The 16417-nt window shown below is 36.1% G+C and overlaps 1 protein-coding gene and 2 non-coding genes across 6 annotated transcripts in view; 1 reads left to right on the forward strand and 2 right to left on the reverse strand.

Moving 5' to 3' along the window:
- CCAR1 (cell division cycle and apoptosis regulator 1) overlaps nucleotides 1–16417 on the reverse strand; it is a 60888-nt gene that overhangs the window by 21055 nt on the left and 23416 nt on the right. For all 4 annotated transcript variants that reach the window (XM_077778732.1, XM_077778734.1, XM_077778735.1 and 1 more), the window contains 8 exons: nucleotides 13217–13346; nucleotides 12814–12975; nucleotides 9631–9856; nucleotides 8936–9049; nucleotides 8228–8394; nucleotides 7280–7490; nucleotides 6380–6463; nucleotides 5086–5271 (listed from right to left, as the gene is read on the reverse strand). In XM_077778732.1, coding sequence (XP_077634858.1) covers nucleotides 5086–5271; nucleotides 6380–6463; nucleotides 7280–7490; nucleotides 8228–8394; nucleotides 8936–9049; nucleotides 9631–9856; nucleotides 12814–12975; nucleotides 13217–13346 — 1280 coding nt within the window. The remainder of the gene's footprint in view (nucleotides 1–5085; nucleotides 5272–6379; nucleotides 6464–7279; nucleotides 7491–8227; nucleotides 8395–8935; nucleotides 9050–9630; nucleotides 9857–12813; nucleotides 12976–13216; nucleotides 13347–16417) is intronic.
- On the forward strand, nucleotides 1554–1659 carry LOC144243610 (U6 spliceosomal RNA). Its single transcript, XR_013338698.1, has one exon. It is a non-coding gene; the product is annotated as a U6 spliceosomal RNA (small nuclear RNA).
- LOC144243619 (small nucleolar RNA SNORD98) lies at nucleotides 8526–8590 on the reverse strand. The gene has a single exon (XR_013338705.1). It is a non-coding gene; the product is annotated as a small nucleolar RNA SNORD98 (small nucleolar RNA).

Here is a 16417-nt window from a genome sequence, read left to right on the forward strand (position 1 = left end):
ATCTGTCTTTCTCTAATTTTGCTTAGCATGATACCCTCCAGTGCCATTCATGTAGTTGCAATGGCAAGACTTCATTCCTTCTGATTGCCGAGTAATTGTGTATGGTGTGTGTGTGTGTGTGTCTATATATATACCACATCTTCTTTATCCATTCATCAGATGATGGACATTTGGGCTCTTTCCATACTTTGGCTATTGTTGATAATGCTGCTATAAATATTGGGGTGTATGTGCTCCTTCGAAACAGCATGCCTCTATCCCTTGGATAAATACCTAGTAGTGCAACTGCTGGGTTACAGGGTAGTTCTATTTTTAATTTTCTGAGGAAACTCCAAACTGTTTTCCAGAGTGGCTGTTACCAGTTTGCATTCCCAAAAACTGACTTTTAAGTATAATATAGTCAAACTGTTACCAACATACAGAAACCTAAATATTGCTACCATGAGCTCTGAAGAATCTCCTAGAGATGACCTTCAGAGACAATGACAAAAGCACTAGTGGTGAGCATTAAATATCTAACTGTAGACCAAGACTAAAAGGGGATTTAAAAAGTACAATATGTAATGATACATGCTACCACAATTTATAGTACAACATACAAACACTGGGGAGAAGACAGGGATAGGAAAAGCAAAAATAACTTTAAACAAATGTCAATAGTAACACTGATGGTCTATCATTAGCACTGTATTAAGTTAGTGCTATGTATTTGTGTGTGTGTGTGTGTGTATACACACACACACACAGACACACACACAGACACACACACACAGACAGGTAGATATATATGTGTATCTATGTGTATCTATGTGTATATGTATGTATATATAGATATATATAGATATTCCTACCCACTGTATTAGTGCTGTGTGTGTGTGTGTGTGTGTATATATAGTATGTGTATGTGTGTGTATATATATATAGTGTGTGTGTGTGTATATATATATGTATAGATAGATATAGATATTCCTACCCACTGGCCAAATAAAGATAATTTGAGCTTCAATAAGTTTAAGAATGGCAAAAAACTGAAGCCCATCAAATTCATTTAAATCTATAAATTCACAATGATGTTTAATGAAGAAAAAATTTTCTTAATGTGTATTTATTTTTGAGAGAGAGACAGAGTATGAGTGGGGCAGGGGCAGAGAGAGAGAGGGAGACATAGAATCTGAAGCAGGCTCCAGGCTCTGAGCTGTCAGCACAGGGCCTGATTCAGGGCTCAAACCCACAAACAATGAGATTATGACCTGAGCTGAAGTCGACGCTTAACCAACTGAGCCACACAGGTGCCCATATTTAATTTTTTAAATGTTTACTTTTAAGAGAGAGCTCAAGTGATTGAGAATAGGGAAGAGGCCAAGAGCAAGGTAGAGAAAATCTGAAGCGGGCTCTGGGCTGCCAATGCAGAGCTCAATGTGGGGCTTGAACTCACAAACTGAGATCATGACCTGAGCCGAAGTCGGATGCTTAACCAAGTGAGCCACCCAGGTGCCTCAATAAATTCATAATAATGTTCAAAAACAAACAGGTAACCATCATAAAACAAAACAGTGCTTGCTTCAGCAGCACATATACTAAAATTAGAACAATACAGAAAAGATTAGCTATGACCCCTGCACAAAGATTGCTCATATTCAAAAGGTATTCTATATTTAAAAAAAAAAAAAAAAGGAAAGAAAACAATCAAGAATCAATCCTGCCTTCTTCTGTATGAATTTACCAAGAGGGAAAACTATACCACTAGGTACCCAAATAAGAAATGAGGGAAATATGTGTAAACAAAATGGTAAGGATTTTCCAACTACCATTTTCCAACCCCTACGGCTGCTAAAATAAAATGTGAAAACCAGCTCTTCTTTGCCTTTTTTCTATTCTCTCTGTCTTGAACAAGTCAGTTCTAAAGCAACTTCTCCAAGCAAAGCAGGTATCTATATAGAGGATGGAGGCTGGCAGGGAAGGAGAGCTACAATGGCCCAGAGCAGACGACCCCACCAGTTAACAGGTACTGACACAAATGGAGCAAGGAGCACATCCAAACAGAGACACAACACAGGGTAGGGAGTCAGATCAAAGTAGAGTAAAGAGAGTATCCTGATAGGAGAGGGAATGCAACAAACAACTGAGCAAGTAAGCAAATACATTAAGTACAGTGGAAGCTACATTTCTCATTATTGGAGAAAGGAGTTAGGTATGTGGAAAAGGGGAAACTGAAATGAACTCTGGTGCTGGGAGTACAACTGGAGATGTTAGCATAAACTCATGACTTTCAATACATATACTGTAACAAATACAAATACATATGTAAGTATATATAGGTGTAAGTTAACATATATCTGTACCACAGCTCTATTCATTAAGAGGGGTTGTGAGCAGCACAACAATGATACGAGTGAGTATATCTTGGTTTCTAAGTATCATTACCATTCTTCACTAAAAGGAATAGCTTTTTATAGTTATATCTTAATAAAAGTATACACACACATATTTCCTGGGGAAATAGCTAATTTCAAAGCCAGGGCAGGGAGCGTACACAGTGAGATAGCAACACTGTTTGGTGCTGCAAAATGAGTTAAGTCCTAATATAATGAGGACATGTGAAAGGACATGGAAGCCAACTCAAAAGGGCTCCCACTGCCCAAGTGATATAGTTTCACTTTCAAGATAAGTATTATCTATTGAATGACGAATCACAAAACTCTTAACAAGGTAATTCAACATAATCAAAAACCACTACCACATCCAAGAAATTTAACATTGCTTCAATATTAATATCACACCCATATCCATAATCAAATGGCTCCAATTGTCCCCAAACTACTTTTTATGACATTTTTTTTCCTATTCGGGATTCAGTCAAGTTTCATTCAGTTATCATGTCTTGCTAACCTCTTTTACTGTAAATCATTTTTCTTTTTTTAAGTTTATTTATTTAGAGAGAGAGACAAAATGTGAGGAGTTGAGGGGCAGACAGACAGGGAGAGTGAGAATCCCAAGCAGGCTCCACACTGCTAACGCAGAGCCCAACATGGGGCTTGAAATTACGAACTCATGACCTGAGCCAGAAACAAAAGTTGGATGCTTAACCAACTGAGCCACTCAGGCGTCCCTAATGTAAATGATTTCTCTTTGTCTCTTATTACATAGACATTTTTTGCGAAGTTCAGATAAGCTGCTTCATTCAACTTTTTACATTCTAAATCTGACTATTCTCTCACAATTAGATTAAGGTAAAAAGTTTTTGGCAGGAATACTTCATAAATAATGAGGTATATTCCAGAATGCATCACATTAGAAAACACATAATGTTGGTTTGTCCAATTACTGGCCTTCTAACATGCTTCTTCTATCGCTCTATTTCAAATTCAGAAAACAAATGGCAGGCTTATGCATCCAGGAGTTATTGTAAGGGCATAGGATGCAGTGCAATCAAACACACAGCTGTAAAAGCAGCAATATTCAGGGACAAGAACTTCACTAGAACTCAAATCTCTGAACTTAATAACTCTGTCAATCAAATTCTCTCAAACATATGAATAATTTTTTAAGTTTATTTTTATTTTTCAAAGACATAGAGAGCAAGTGAGGAAGGGGCAGAGAGAGGGAGACAGAATCCCAAGCAGGCTCCACACTGTCGGTACAGAGACAACGTGGGGCTTGAACTCACAGTGAGACATGACCTGAACTACAATCAGCTGTTGGGACCTGTAACCGACTGAGCCACCCAGGCGCCCCTGAATAATTTTTTAAGTAAACGCTATGGTCAATATGGGGCTCAAACCCATGATCCAGAGGATCAAGAGTCACATGTTCTACTGACTGAACCAGCCAGGCATCCCAAACATATGAATGATGTAGCATTCATATTTAAAAGGGAAGATTAAAAATACATGATTTGGAAATAACTCAAATGTGTTTCAAGTAGAAAACAAAGTGTGATACAGTAATGTTATGGAATATTATTAAGCAATAAAAAATAACAAATTAGTGACATAACAACAAAATGGGCAAAACTCTAATGTATTATACTAACTTGAAGAGGTCAGACTCAAAAGGTTATATAATTCCATTTACACCAAATACTGGAATAGACAAAAACTACAGGAAACAGATTACTGACTCTCAGAAGCTGGCATAGGGAGCAGAAGGCGCACATGGAGAGAAGAAAATGCTTACATAAGGGTACAGAGGATTTTTAGAGGGAAACAGACCTGTTTTATGTCTTAATTGTCATAATGGGAATACAGCAATATGCATTTGTCAAAACTGTATAACTGTTCACTAAAACCGTCGAATTTTACAGCTACGTAGTTGTATCTTTTTTTTTAATGTTTTAAAATGTTTTTTTATTTATTTCTGAGAGAGAGAGACAGCATGAGCAGGGGAGGGTCAGAGAGAGAGGGAGGCACAGAATCTGAAACAGGCCCCAGGCTCTGAGCTAACTGTCAGCACAAGAGCCCGAGGAGGGGCTCAAATCCATGAACTGTGAGATCATGACCTGAGCCCAAGTCAGATGCTTAACTGACTGAGCCACCCAGGCGACCCCCCCCCTTTTAAAAATAAATGTTTATTTATGTTGAGAAACAGTGTGCATGCAGGCCAGGTTGGGGTAAGGGGCAGAGAGAGAAGGAGAGACAGAATCCCAAACAAGTTTCACACTGTCAGCACAGAGACTGACCTGGGGCTCTATTTCAGGAAATGTGAGATCACAACATAGACACATTCAAGAGTCAGACACTTAACTGACCGTGCCACCCAGGTGCCCTGAGTTATATAGTTGTATCTTTATTTGTTATTTAATTTTTTTTAATGTTTATTTATTTTTGAGAGAGAGTCAGAGCACAAGCAGGGAAGGGCAGAGAGAGCCAGAGACACAGAATCAGAATCTGGCTCCAGCCTCTGAGCTGTCAGCAGAGCCTGATGTGGGGCTCGAACTCATGAACTGCGAGATCATGACCCAAGCCAAAGGTGGACATGTAACCAACGAGCCACCTAGGCGCCCCTATAGTTATATCTTAATAAAAGTATACACACACATATTTTAAGAATTTCCCATAAACCAATATTATCTTTAACAGTGTATACCTCTTTATCGTCTTCAGATTTCCTATCATCTTCCTCTTCCTCTTCTTTTTCTGATTTCTCTAATTCCTTTTGTTCTTCTTTTTGCTCTTCTACTTTAAGCTGTTTTGTCAATCGGGCTATTAACTGGGATTTTAATCCTTTGGAACTAAGAGCTCGGCTTTCTAATTCTTTTCGGAGGTCATTTACCTAAATATGCAGAACACAGAAACACAGAAAAAGAAAATGGGATATTGAAATAAGGAACAAACTGCAATTATCTTTTCTTTGATTTTTTTTAAAACTTTGGCAAAAGGTACACTTGTTCAGCTCAGCACATGTTTGTGAAAATGCAAACTGATAGAATATTTTTAGAAAATACTCCGTAACATGTTTTAAGATGCTACACAAAAAATAATTCTGACACAGTAATTCTAATTTTGAGGAATTAACCCTAAGGAAATACCAAACACAGGAAAAACAAAACACTTTACATATTCCTTGTTAACAGTCCCTTTCTCAAAAAACGGATGAATCTAATGGATTAATCGAATAAAAGAATAATACCACATCAACTAAATAGAGGAGAGTATAGAACATTTAAAAATAATTACATGGGAAACACTAATATTAACTGAAAAGAATGAAACTACAACTTTTTAATACAATGTGATCAGAACCAACCAACCACAAAGCGTGTACCCCTAAAAAATAATAGAAAAACAAATAACAAAACTTAAAAGTGGTTCTCTGAATTATAAGCTTCAATAACTTTTTTCTTCAATTTTTCATGTATATAACAATTTTTAAAATAAGCACACATTACATTTATAATCAAAAGAAATACAAGTTTTAAAATAAGAAACTTAATGGTAAAGTCATTAGTTTGAAAACAAAGTCCTAGGATGCAGGTTTAAACTAATTACCTGTATTTTCTTTCTTTCTTTTTAAATGTTTATCTATTTTTGAGAGAGAGCGAGAGACAGCACAAGTGGGGGAGGGGTGGAAAGAGAGGGAGACACAGAATCTGAAGCAGGCTCCAGGCTCTGAGTTGTCAGCACAGAGCCAGACACGGAGCTCAAACCTGAGAATGTCAAACTCATGACCTAAGCCAAAGTCGGACCGATTGAGTCACCCAGTCACCTGTGAAGTCACGTTTTGTTTAATCATTATACACAAGCACATAAATACAATATAGAATATTTATATAAAATTCTTGGGCTTGATTTTTAGTGCTTTTTATCTGATAAAACACTATCCTCATTCTCTATTTCCTATTCAGAGACTTAAAATTAAATGCCATCAATTTCAAAGTTACCTTCATTGTCTTTGGATCAAGTTTGGACCAATGGGTAGGAGTGGAAATTTCTTTAGCTTCACCGTCATCCTTCTCTTCTTCATCCTGATATACAAAGTTAAGAACATAATTACTATTCTGAAACCTTAAAATTACGGTAATTTATTTTTAAAAGTCTGTTGCTGATCTGTGCAAGGTCACAAATGTTTCAGATTGTCTTCTCCTAAAGTTATTATTTAGGCAAGTCCACGTACATACATTCTACCACTTTTAACTGATCACAAAGACACTCATCAGCCAATCAAAGCCAGATCTGTGAAACACAAAAGGGTGATAAATTACAACACAAAGGATATCAGGGATGCACAAACACTGCCGGTCTCCACTAACCACACAGTGTGTGATCTTGCCCCAATTTTCAAGCCACCCAAAGACTGATTTAGTCAGACCTTTCAAATGTACCAAAGACGATGCCACATAGCCTGAAATGTCAAATCTCTCAGACTTGTGGTTGTCCAATTTCAAATATCCATGACTAGAACTGATGACCGTGAAAGAGAAAATTTTTTAAATTTTAGAAAATGGCAAAATGTTTAAAATGGCTTAATACTGAAACTTGCTCAACAACTGGTCCCAGATTCCAGCAACTAGACCTATGATAAAAAACAAAATTCTGTGCAATTTAAGCACAACTGATTTTCCTTTGAGGTCTCAGCACTCTTAAAGTTACCATACTAGACAGATTTTTTTTTTTTAAAAGAAAAGAACATAAAACTATACTGCTGAAAGCTGGATTACCAGTCGCTGTTACCAGTTATGTTCCTCCATGTGTGTTTGTTATGTAGTGTGTGGTGTGCATTTGTGCCTGTGTTCCTGTGCCTGTGAGAAGCGGAAATAGAAAAAGGGATTAGCGTTCAGTGCCTGTTCTCCATCAGCCTCCTTGCGTTCACCCTGAAGCTTCTCGACCAGCTGCTGCTTGTATCCTCGGGAGAGGGTTTCCCACTCTGAGCGGGTGGGAAGGCAATGCCAAACATCCGGGAAAAATAAAACCACTGTCTCCACATGAGCTGGAACTGTACGCCCCTTGTGGGTCTCCTCAGGGCGATGGTAGCGAATCTCTGCAAAACGGTACCTGTTGCAAGGGAAGAAGCATGTTGGAAAAAAAATTCTAAAATACATTTTAAAGACCCTAGTTCACTTGTAGCACATCAAGTAAAGAAATTTTGCTGCAAGAACTTGAGGTTGCTCTAAAGAAAAAAAAATTATAGAAGCCATAGTTCCTCTTTTGGTACATTTGTACAATATTTTATGGTTAAAAGAAGAATATGTCCCCAAGGCATTTTCAAGTTTGATTACAGTGCTACCCATATTTTAGAGAATACCTGAAGAAGCTGGATAGCTGTTCAGATTTCATGTGCTAAAAAAAGAATGTTCTCAATTAAATCACAAGAAATATACTAAAAGACACAAGACAAATAAGCCTCAAGAGAAAATATGGCTGAAAAATAATCAGCAACTATATCATTTTATAACAAAAGAATTATAATGAAATGAAGTTCTCTCTTGACGATCTTCTCCAGCTATGCATGAAATGAAAAATATTTTCAACATACATCCAACTTCCAAAGTAAAGCATAACAAACATTTAAATAATTTTCAACTTATTTTGATTAGTTCTTAATCCTTTTTCCCCCAAACATTTTTGGCACCAAATAAACTTTTGCTACAAATGGGGATTTTCCTTTGAGATTACCTGCATGATCAAGATTGCTAAAATAAGGGTGCGGGGTGAGGGAGAGGCTGACAGATAAGAACATCTATATAAACTATAAAAACATATTTCTAATCAAAAGATGAATTAGTACTTACCATTGTGTGCATACACTTAGATCAATGCCTGTCAGAGCCTTACAACAACGAATAGCAGTCTTAATCAACACAGACGGGTCTTTTTCTGGGTCTGGTCCATCCAACGAAGGAGACCAGTGGCCTCCAATGGCCATGGCTTCATCCTTGCCTTTCATGCCCACTAAAAACTAATTCAAAACAAACAGTCATTTACATATATTATGCAACTTATCAAATTACAAATAAAATACTGGAAAAGGAAAGGTACAAACCTTTCCAATATCATTTTTACTACCTCTGGTATCTGTCAGTCAAGGAAGAGTTCAGTTCATCGTGTTCCACACTGCATTTCAGCAATGGAATAGGATTTATACATCATAACTCATCCTTCTAAAATATTTCTTCAGATAAAGAATTCTTTAAAGAAACAAGCTATAATTCACACTTCAACAGCATCCAAAGATATACTAAATCCACCACTAAGATTTTACTATGCTTCAAATACAAAACAAAAAATGACAGCTGAACTAGTGACATACAAATAAGATATATCTATAATCTGCAATGAGAAAAACATCTGTATCATTAAATTGAGTACCATAATACAAAAATTAAACTAATCAGCAAGTTAAAAATGTAGTGTTTAAAAAAAATTATATATATATATATATAATCAGAGGTAAGCAAAGGAAGTATACACCTAAAGTTAAAGTAAATGTTTCATTTTACCTTAACAAGTCTAGCAGGATGCTGAAATCCATCTCGAAGTTCTTGTGGATCTTCGGCAAGAGCACATGACTTATGATACAAATCTTCCATACTAGGACTAGCCATCAGCATTACCTATTATAGTCAAATAATTCAATCCTGTCAAAAGTCTAAAGTAATGTAAAGAAATGAAAAGCACTACTAATTATCCTTACATATTTGATATCCACAATTTTTTTTTTTACAAAAATGGAAAGTAAACTGCTATAACAGAAATGGTGTTAGATACTTTATGATAGAGTTTTAACTTTTCAAGGAATGCTTTTTGATTAATGTTCTAAAATAGCCAAAAACTATGAGACCATAAACAATATAGAGAATGTCACCCTGAAGACTAACATATAGGGTATTCACCAAAATCACGTTTTATCTGAGGATACCGGAAATTACAGAACATTCTAAAAAGCTCAATAAAATCAACTTCGCCTTCACATTTTTATGAGTTTCAAAATGTTAAAACAATAACCATTAATTTTACGTTTTAGGAGGTAAGGCAAAGAGAGGTTAAACTCAATTATTTATATAACCAAACAGAATTAGACAAGCAAGAAAAAACATAGCTATTCAGGTCTTAAATCTAACAACCACGTTATGAAGGTTAATTCCACATTCTTAATATGAATAACTGCTCAGAAATTTTAGCACATAATACAAACCTTTGCACTGTATAAATGGTCAGCATCTGGCGGATCAAGAATGGCCATATTTTTTTCTAAGGATTCTACTTCTCTGTGCATTACATAGAAATTGCAGTAATTTCCCAGCTGAAATGGTCTTGATAAAGGGAAAGCATCCACCCATGTAAACTGAGCATCAAAAAAGTCACTAGGTATATATAAATTCTGATAACGGCGCCTTAGTTCCATCATGTCACAACTAGGACTGAAAAACAGACATAAGTAGTAAATAAATATAGCCTTAATATCGAAGATTACACAAACATCCACTCCATTCTGAATCTAAATATATAACCTAACAGTTAAAAGCCAGCTGAAAATGATCAATTATTAATGGGCTACAGAGTCGCACAGAGGCATATGGGAACCTCATTCTCAAATTAGTGTACTTACAATTTACAGTAACCATTATCTAAGTGTTACCTTTACTTCTTTGCTTTTTGTATGTAGCTTAAAATTCATAAGAGACCCTTTGAAATAACTTCAACTCCACCTCCAAAGAAAATATGAACTAAAAGTAGTTCTGCCTTAGTTGAAACTGCATTTTCAAGAAAATTGTAATTAATATAGAATGGATAAAAGAAGGGACAAGAACGGTACCAAATAATGAGTACTCTTCAATCAGGTTCATATAGTATAAAAATAAATAAACTTTCATCTTATAGAAAGATCCTAGATCAAGCATTATTTACATTCATAATTAAGCACAATAATCCACATAAAAGCTAAATCCAAATGTTTTATGCATTCTACATGCCTCTCTGTATTAATGGCAATGATCCATACCCGAATGTTTATTTAGAAAAGAGAATAAATTTCTTGCCTTTTAAATCTGGTATAATGATTTTTTTTTGTTTATTTATTTATTTTGAAACAGTGGCACACTGATTTTTCTAAAGGATGATTTCCCTTTCACCTAAGAAGCAGAACTTGTAAAGTAAAGGAACTCAAAGGTAAATCAGTCTGGTAAAAGAACAAAGAATTTCTATTAAAAGCATAACATAAATTGGATAACAACAATTTATAAGATGAAATGATAACTACATTGCCTTTTTTATTTAAAAAAAATTTTTTAAATGTTTATTTTTGAGAGACAGAGTGCAAGCAAGGGAGAAAGGGTAGAGGGAGGGAGACACAGAATCCAAAACAAGCTCTGGGCACTGAACTGTCAGCACAGAGCCCGTTAAGGGGATCAAACTAAGAAACCTGAGATCATGACCTGAGCAGAAGTTGATGCATAACTGACTGAGCCAGCTAGGCACCCCTGACATTGTCCATTTTTTAAAGACAACTAACGACAAGAGTAAAAAATATGACTTAAATATTTATAGGAGTGCCTTCTTATTTGAAGCCTAAAAATAACAAATATATAATGATAAACCTGTCTGGTGTGGTTACTGACAAAATTATACTTTATTTGGATAAAATTCTATCAAAACAAGGAAAATGTGAAAAACAGATATTTGAGGGTTTTTTTTAAGTGTTGCAAACAGAAAGTACGTAATAGTTTCTTAGTTTCCCATCACCAGAATTTTTGAAGTTGTGTTTTATCCTGTAAGATTAAAATCTAAAATAAAACAAAAGATTAAAGTATAAGTGAGTCATCATTTCTTGGCATACAGTTTCTTATAATTAGATTACTAGAAAACAATCTTGATTTCCACAACTATAGATGAGATGTAGAAATTTTAAAATCATTTTTATTTGTAATGGATTGATATGATGTTCTGGAAATTTATTTCAAAGTGGTGAAATGAAATTGTGAATATCTAATTCGGAAGGAGAAAGTTGTTGATTTTATATCCTATCCATCAACTCTCCCCCAAAAAGGAGTATTATAAACCAGAACAGAAGAGTTTAAAAGCAGAGCTGCTCTATTCAATATCTTTGGGACTGGAGAAGTTGGCTACAGTGAATTTATAGGATATGTGCAGTCTAGAGATTTTATTTATTTATTTATTTATTTATTTGCAGTCTAGAGATTTTAAAATATACAAGTAAACAAGAGTAGCCAAGTAGTACGAATTAGAATAGTTGCTCATTTGACCACAAGGCTAGGTGAACATCAACTACACAAAAATTAAGCAAAGTTCCCAAGCAGGATTTTTTTTTGGCACTGAGCTGCTTAAGTAAATTATACTGTTCTACTCAATCTAGAACTGAATATATAGAAATTTAAACTTTTTTTTAAAAATATTTTTATTTATTTCTAGGAGAGAGAGAGAGACAGCGTGAGCAGGGGAGGGGCAAAGAGAGAGGGAGATACAGACTCTGAAATAGGCTCCAGGCTCTGAGCTGGCAGTCAACACAGAGCCCGACGCAGGGCTCGAACCCACGAACCGCGAGATCATAACCTAAGTGAAAGTCGGACGCTTAACCGACTAAGCCACCCAGACGCCCCTAGAAATTTAAACTTTTGATAGACTAGTATTATGAATATTATTGTTTGATAAAATGCAGTTAATAACTTGCATGCATACAGCATGCATACAGCATGCATACATGTTATTTGGTCCTATGTTCAATAGCTTTAAATACTGCTTTTAATGATTCATTTTTCTTACTTTACGGTCAATTTGTTTTCTCCATTTCTTAATTTATCATATACACACCATTGCCAGTCTCGAGACCTTCAAGTAATTCTTCCTTTCCCGTGGACTAAATCAGTCACTTTGCCAATCTGTTCTTTTTATGAATTACACTTTGTAGCTATTACCTAATTGGCCACCACATCCCACCCACCACCATTAAATATAGAATATCTACAACTGCCACAGATTGATCAAGTGCTTTAGACAGATACGTGAACTCAATTTAACCTTAGTAACTCTGCTAGTTAACAGAATTTCCATTTTGCAGGTGAAACTCAGAAATGCTTGGTAACGCACCCACTACCTCTGATTTCAGAAGGCTGACAAACCTATTTATGGATATACACACATACGTAGGTTACCTATCTGTGAAGGTCTATGTAGGTCTATGTTGCTATCATGCCCCATTATCACAGGTAACTTGAAATAACTAGTACATTGCCGTATTATTACTTCATCAAACACAATGGACTATGCAAGAAAAATATCACTGTATATAACACATTCTACCAAATTATACAAAATCAGAAACTGGTAATTCAAGAAAACAACTGAAGGGCAAAGAACTTACCAATCTAATGAAAATTTTGAAAACTGAACTGTGTAACGTGGAACAACACGTCGAACTCTTCGAGGTGATCGTTCTCTCTCTCTCCGAGGAGATCTCTCCCGGGAACGTTTTCTCTGAGGAGATCTTTCTCTGGATCTACGTCTTTCTCTCTCCCTTTCACGACTTAAAAGAGAATTTTCTAAAATTACTAATATTTCTCGTATTATTGAAGAGTTCTTCAATAAAATCAATACTTATTATAAGCAAGACTTCAAAATACTTTAATAACTTTTTAAAAGCTATTGTAAAATATGTGTAACACAAGCTTACCACTTCATCACTTTTGAATGTACGCTCCAGGGGCACTGTCCATTCACACTGTGCAACCTTCACCACTAGCAAACTTCTGCTTTTAAATACATACCTTCTATCATCTTTTCTGTTAGGCACTTGATCCCCTCTGTCATTCCTTCCTGAAAATCTTGATGGTGGATCTAATCTCCGTGCTGGTTGTGGCTGTGAAACTATACGGACAGGAGGCTGCAATAAACCAGCTTTAAAAGACACAGAAAAAAACATTTTAACTTAAATAAAAGCATCACTTAGTCACGTTTTTACAAACAGAAAAAGTTGGCTAATATCTTAAGCTTTGTGGCCCAAAAATCGTAGATACTATTTCTTTATTTGTATATACTTTCTACAATAGTTTAAAACCACAAGAGCTAAGGAACCATATAAAACCAGGCCATGGACCAAATCCACGGGCTGCAGTTTGAAATCCCTGATCCAGAGGCACCTGGGTGGCTCAGTTGGTTAAGCATCCAACTTTGGCTCAGGTCATGATCTCATGGTTCGTGGGTTTGAGCCCACATCGGGCTCTGTGCTGACAGCTAGCTCAGAGCGTGAAGCCTGTTTCAGATTCTGTATCTCCCTCTCTCTCTGACCCTCCCCTGTTCATGTTGTCTCTCTCTCAGAAATAAAAACCATTAAAAAAAAATTTTTTTTTGAAATCCCTGATCCACAGACAGTAAACCAGAGTGCTGTACAGCAAGATATTCAGGGTGCCAAAGTATCAGCCAAATATTACCCAGAGAAAAAGAGCTCCTTATAATGGAGACCTATGGCAACCACTCTGACCAAGTAATCAAATTTACATCAATTAATATAAAAATCTGACACGTGCCTCCTAGTATGGTGCAATATGAATTACAAAATACCACATATAATGTGCTCTTGCAAAAGCCTTTAGATTTAACTCAGTTCATAGTTTATCTGACAGATAGAGGAACAACGTAAAACTATGGCAAGGAATCAAAGCAAATCCAGAATACAACATTCCAAAAGAATCTACAAGTCAATAAGCCCAATTTCTTCAAAAAGTCGACATCATAAAGGAAGAAAGAAAAAGTGGGAAACTATTCTAGAATAAAAACACTAAAGTAACATAACCAAATACATTGGATAAAAGCTGATTGGCTTTCTGTTTTTCATTTTTGTTTAGGAAATAAAAATAACCTTGAAAAACATCAAGGAGACAGATGGGGAGATTTAAACATATTGAGAATACTTAAATGCTTTTTCTTAGGTATGATAATAGATTAAAGTTACAGAAAAATGGTCTCTTTTAGGAAGGGCATGCTTTATATAGGGATGAAATGTCAATGTCTGCTAATTACTTTAAATGATTAAGCAAAAACTATTTGTACACATGTACGTAAATAAAACTCAAAGTAAAATGTTAACAATTTTTACAAGATTATAAGTATATAAGTGATCACTATACTGTTCTTTTGACATTTTTATATGCTTGAAAATTTTCATTGTAAAAACTGGAGGAGGAAAAACTAGCTGACTTATGTTTCTTATATTAAGGAATCCTAGTTCCCAATGGAGAAGTCCCTACCCTTCTGCCAACTGAACTTAGTTACACACCAACTCTTCTGAAATCCTCATCTTACCACACTACTTTTCACTCTTCTTTTTTTAAGATTTTAAATAATCTCTCTACCCAACGTGGGGCTAGAACTCACAACCCTGAGATCAAGAGTTGCAAGCTCCTCCAACTGAGCCAGCCAGGTGCCCCGATTTTTCTCTGTTCTATTTTTTCTACCCTACTCGTTGCTTCTGTAAGTTATCCACCAAATTCATGCGACATAACAGCACCAGAAACACTGCTTCCTTCAACCCTCCCACAGAAGCCATTATCTCTCCTTGAGATAATAACAAGGGAAAAATGGTATTTAACTCCCAGCTCACAAACAGAAAACAAAACCTTATGAAAAAGATGAAGAAAAACAATGAGAGGGGCCGCTGGGCAGCTCAGTCGGTTGAGCATCTGACTTTGGCTCAGGTCATGATCTCACGGTTCGTGGGTTTGAGCCCTGCGTCAGGCTCTGTGCTGACAGCTAGCTCAGAGTCTGGAGGCTGTTTCAGATTCTGTGTCTCCCTCTCTCTCTGACCCTCCCCTGCTCACGCTGCCTCTCTCTCTCAGAAATAAATACGACATTAAAAAAAAAATTAGAAATCACATGACTGGGGCACCCTGCTGGCCCAAATGGAAGAGCATCCTGATTCTTGACCCCAGGGTCATGAGTTCAAGCTCCACATCAGGTGTAGAGATTACTTAAAAATAGGGGCACCTGGGTGGCTCAGTCACTTGGGCTTCCGACTTCGGCTCAGGTCATGATCTCACAGTTCGTGGGTTCGGGCCCCGCATCGGGCTCTGAGCTGACAGCTAGCTCAGGGCCTGTAGCCTGTTTCGGTTCCTGTGTCTCCCTCTCTCTCTATGATCCTCGACTGTTCACACTGTCTCTCTCTCTCAGAAATAAATAAAACATTAAAAATTTTTTAAATAAATAAATAAAATGTTAAGAAATGAATAATAAAACTTAAAAATTATTTTTTAAATGAAATAAAAATTAAAAAAAAAAAAGGGGGGAAAAATCACAGGACTACCAGTCATATACTTGGAAGGACCGAGAGCCTGGAAACAGTCTCACATTACCTACTAGGTGTAAGCCAAACATACCCTCAGACCCTGCAGTGCCACCTGACAGTATATGCCCCGGACATATATAGGAGGAGAAACCCATGCACATTCCTGAGACACTTATATAATAAGGACACTTACAGCAGAATTTTCCAAAATCAAAACTAGAATCAATTTAAACATTTACCAAAGAACAGATAAACTATACAATATTCATACATACAATATTATCTAATGATGAAGATGAAGAATGAGCCACATGGAAAACAAAGTATGAGAAACTGTCAAAACATAACATTGAATAAATTAAGTCCCCTAAAACAAATTTTATTATATAAATGGAATTACACACGATGTAATATTCAAAAACAAAGCTAAACTATGTTATGCGGACATGCATAGTTTAGAGGGTAAAACTATTAAAAAAGAGTAAACTAGCAATTNAATGAAGTACTACCACTAGACAACATATACACATACACACACACACCCCCACACACACACACACACACACAAAATGTTATATTTATATGACATTTTCTTCCATTACAGGTAAAACACAAATAAAGGGGGGCGCCTGGGTGGCTCAGTTGGTTGAGTGTCTGACTTCAGCTCAGGTCATGATCTCACGGCTCG

Source organism: Crocuta crocuta, unplaced genomic scaffold (genome assembly GCF_008692635.1).
Source record: "Crocuta crocuta isolate KB4526 unplaced genomic scaffold, BGI_CrCroc_1.0 scaffold167, whole genome shotgun sequence".
Taxonomy (NCBI): Eukaryota; Metazoa; Chordata; class Mammalia; order Carnivora; family Hyaenidae; genus Crocuta; species Crocuta crocuta.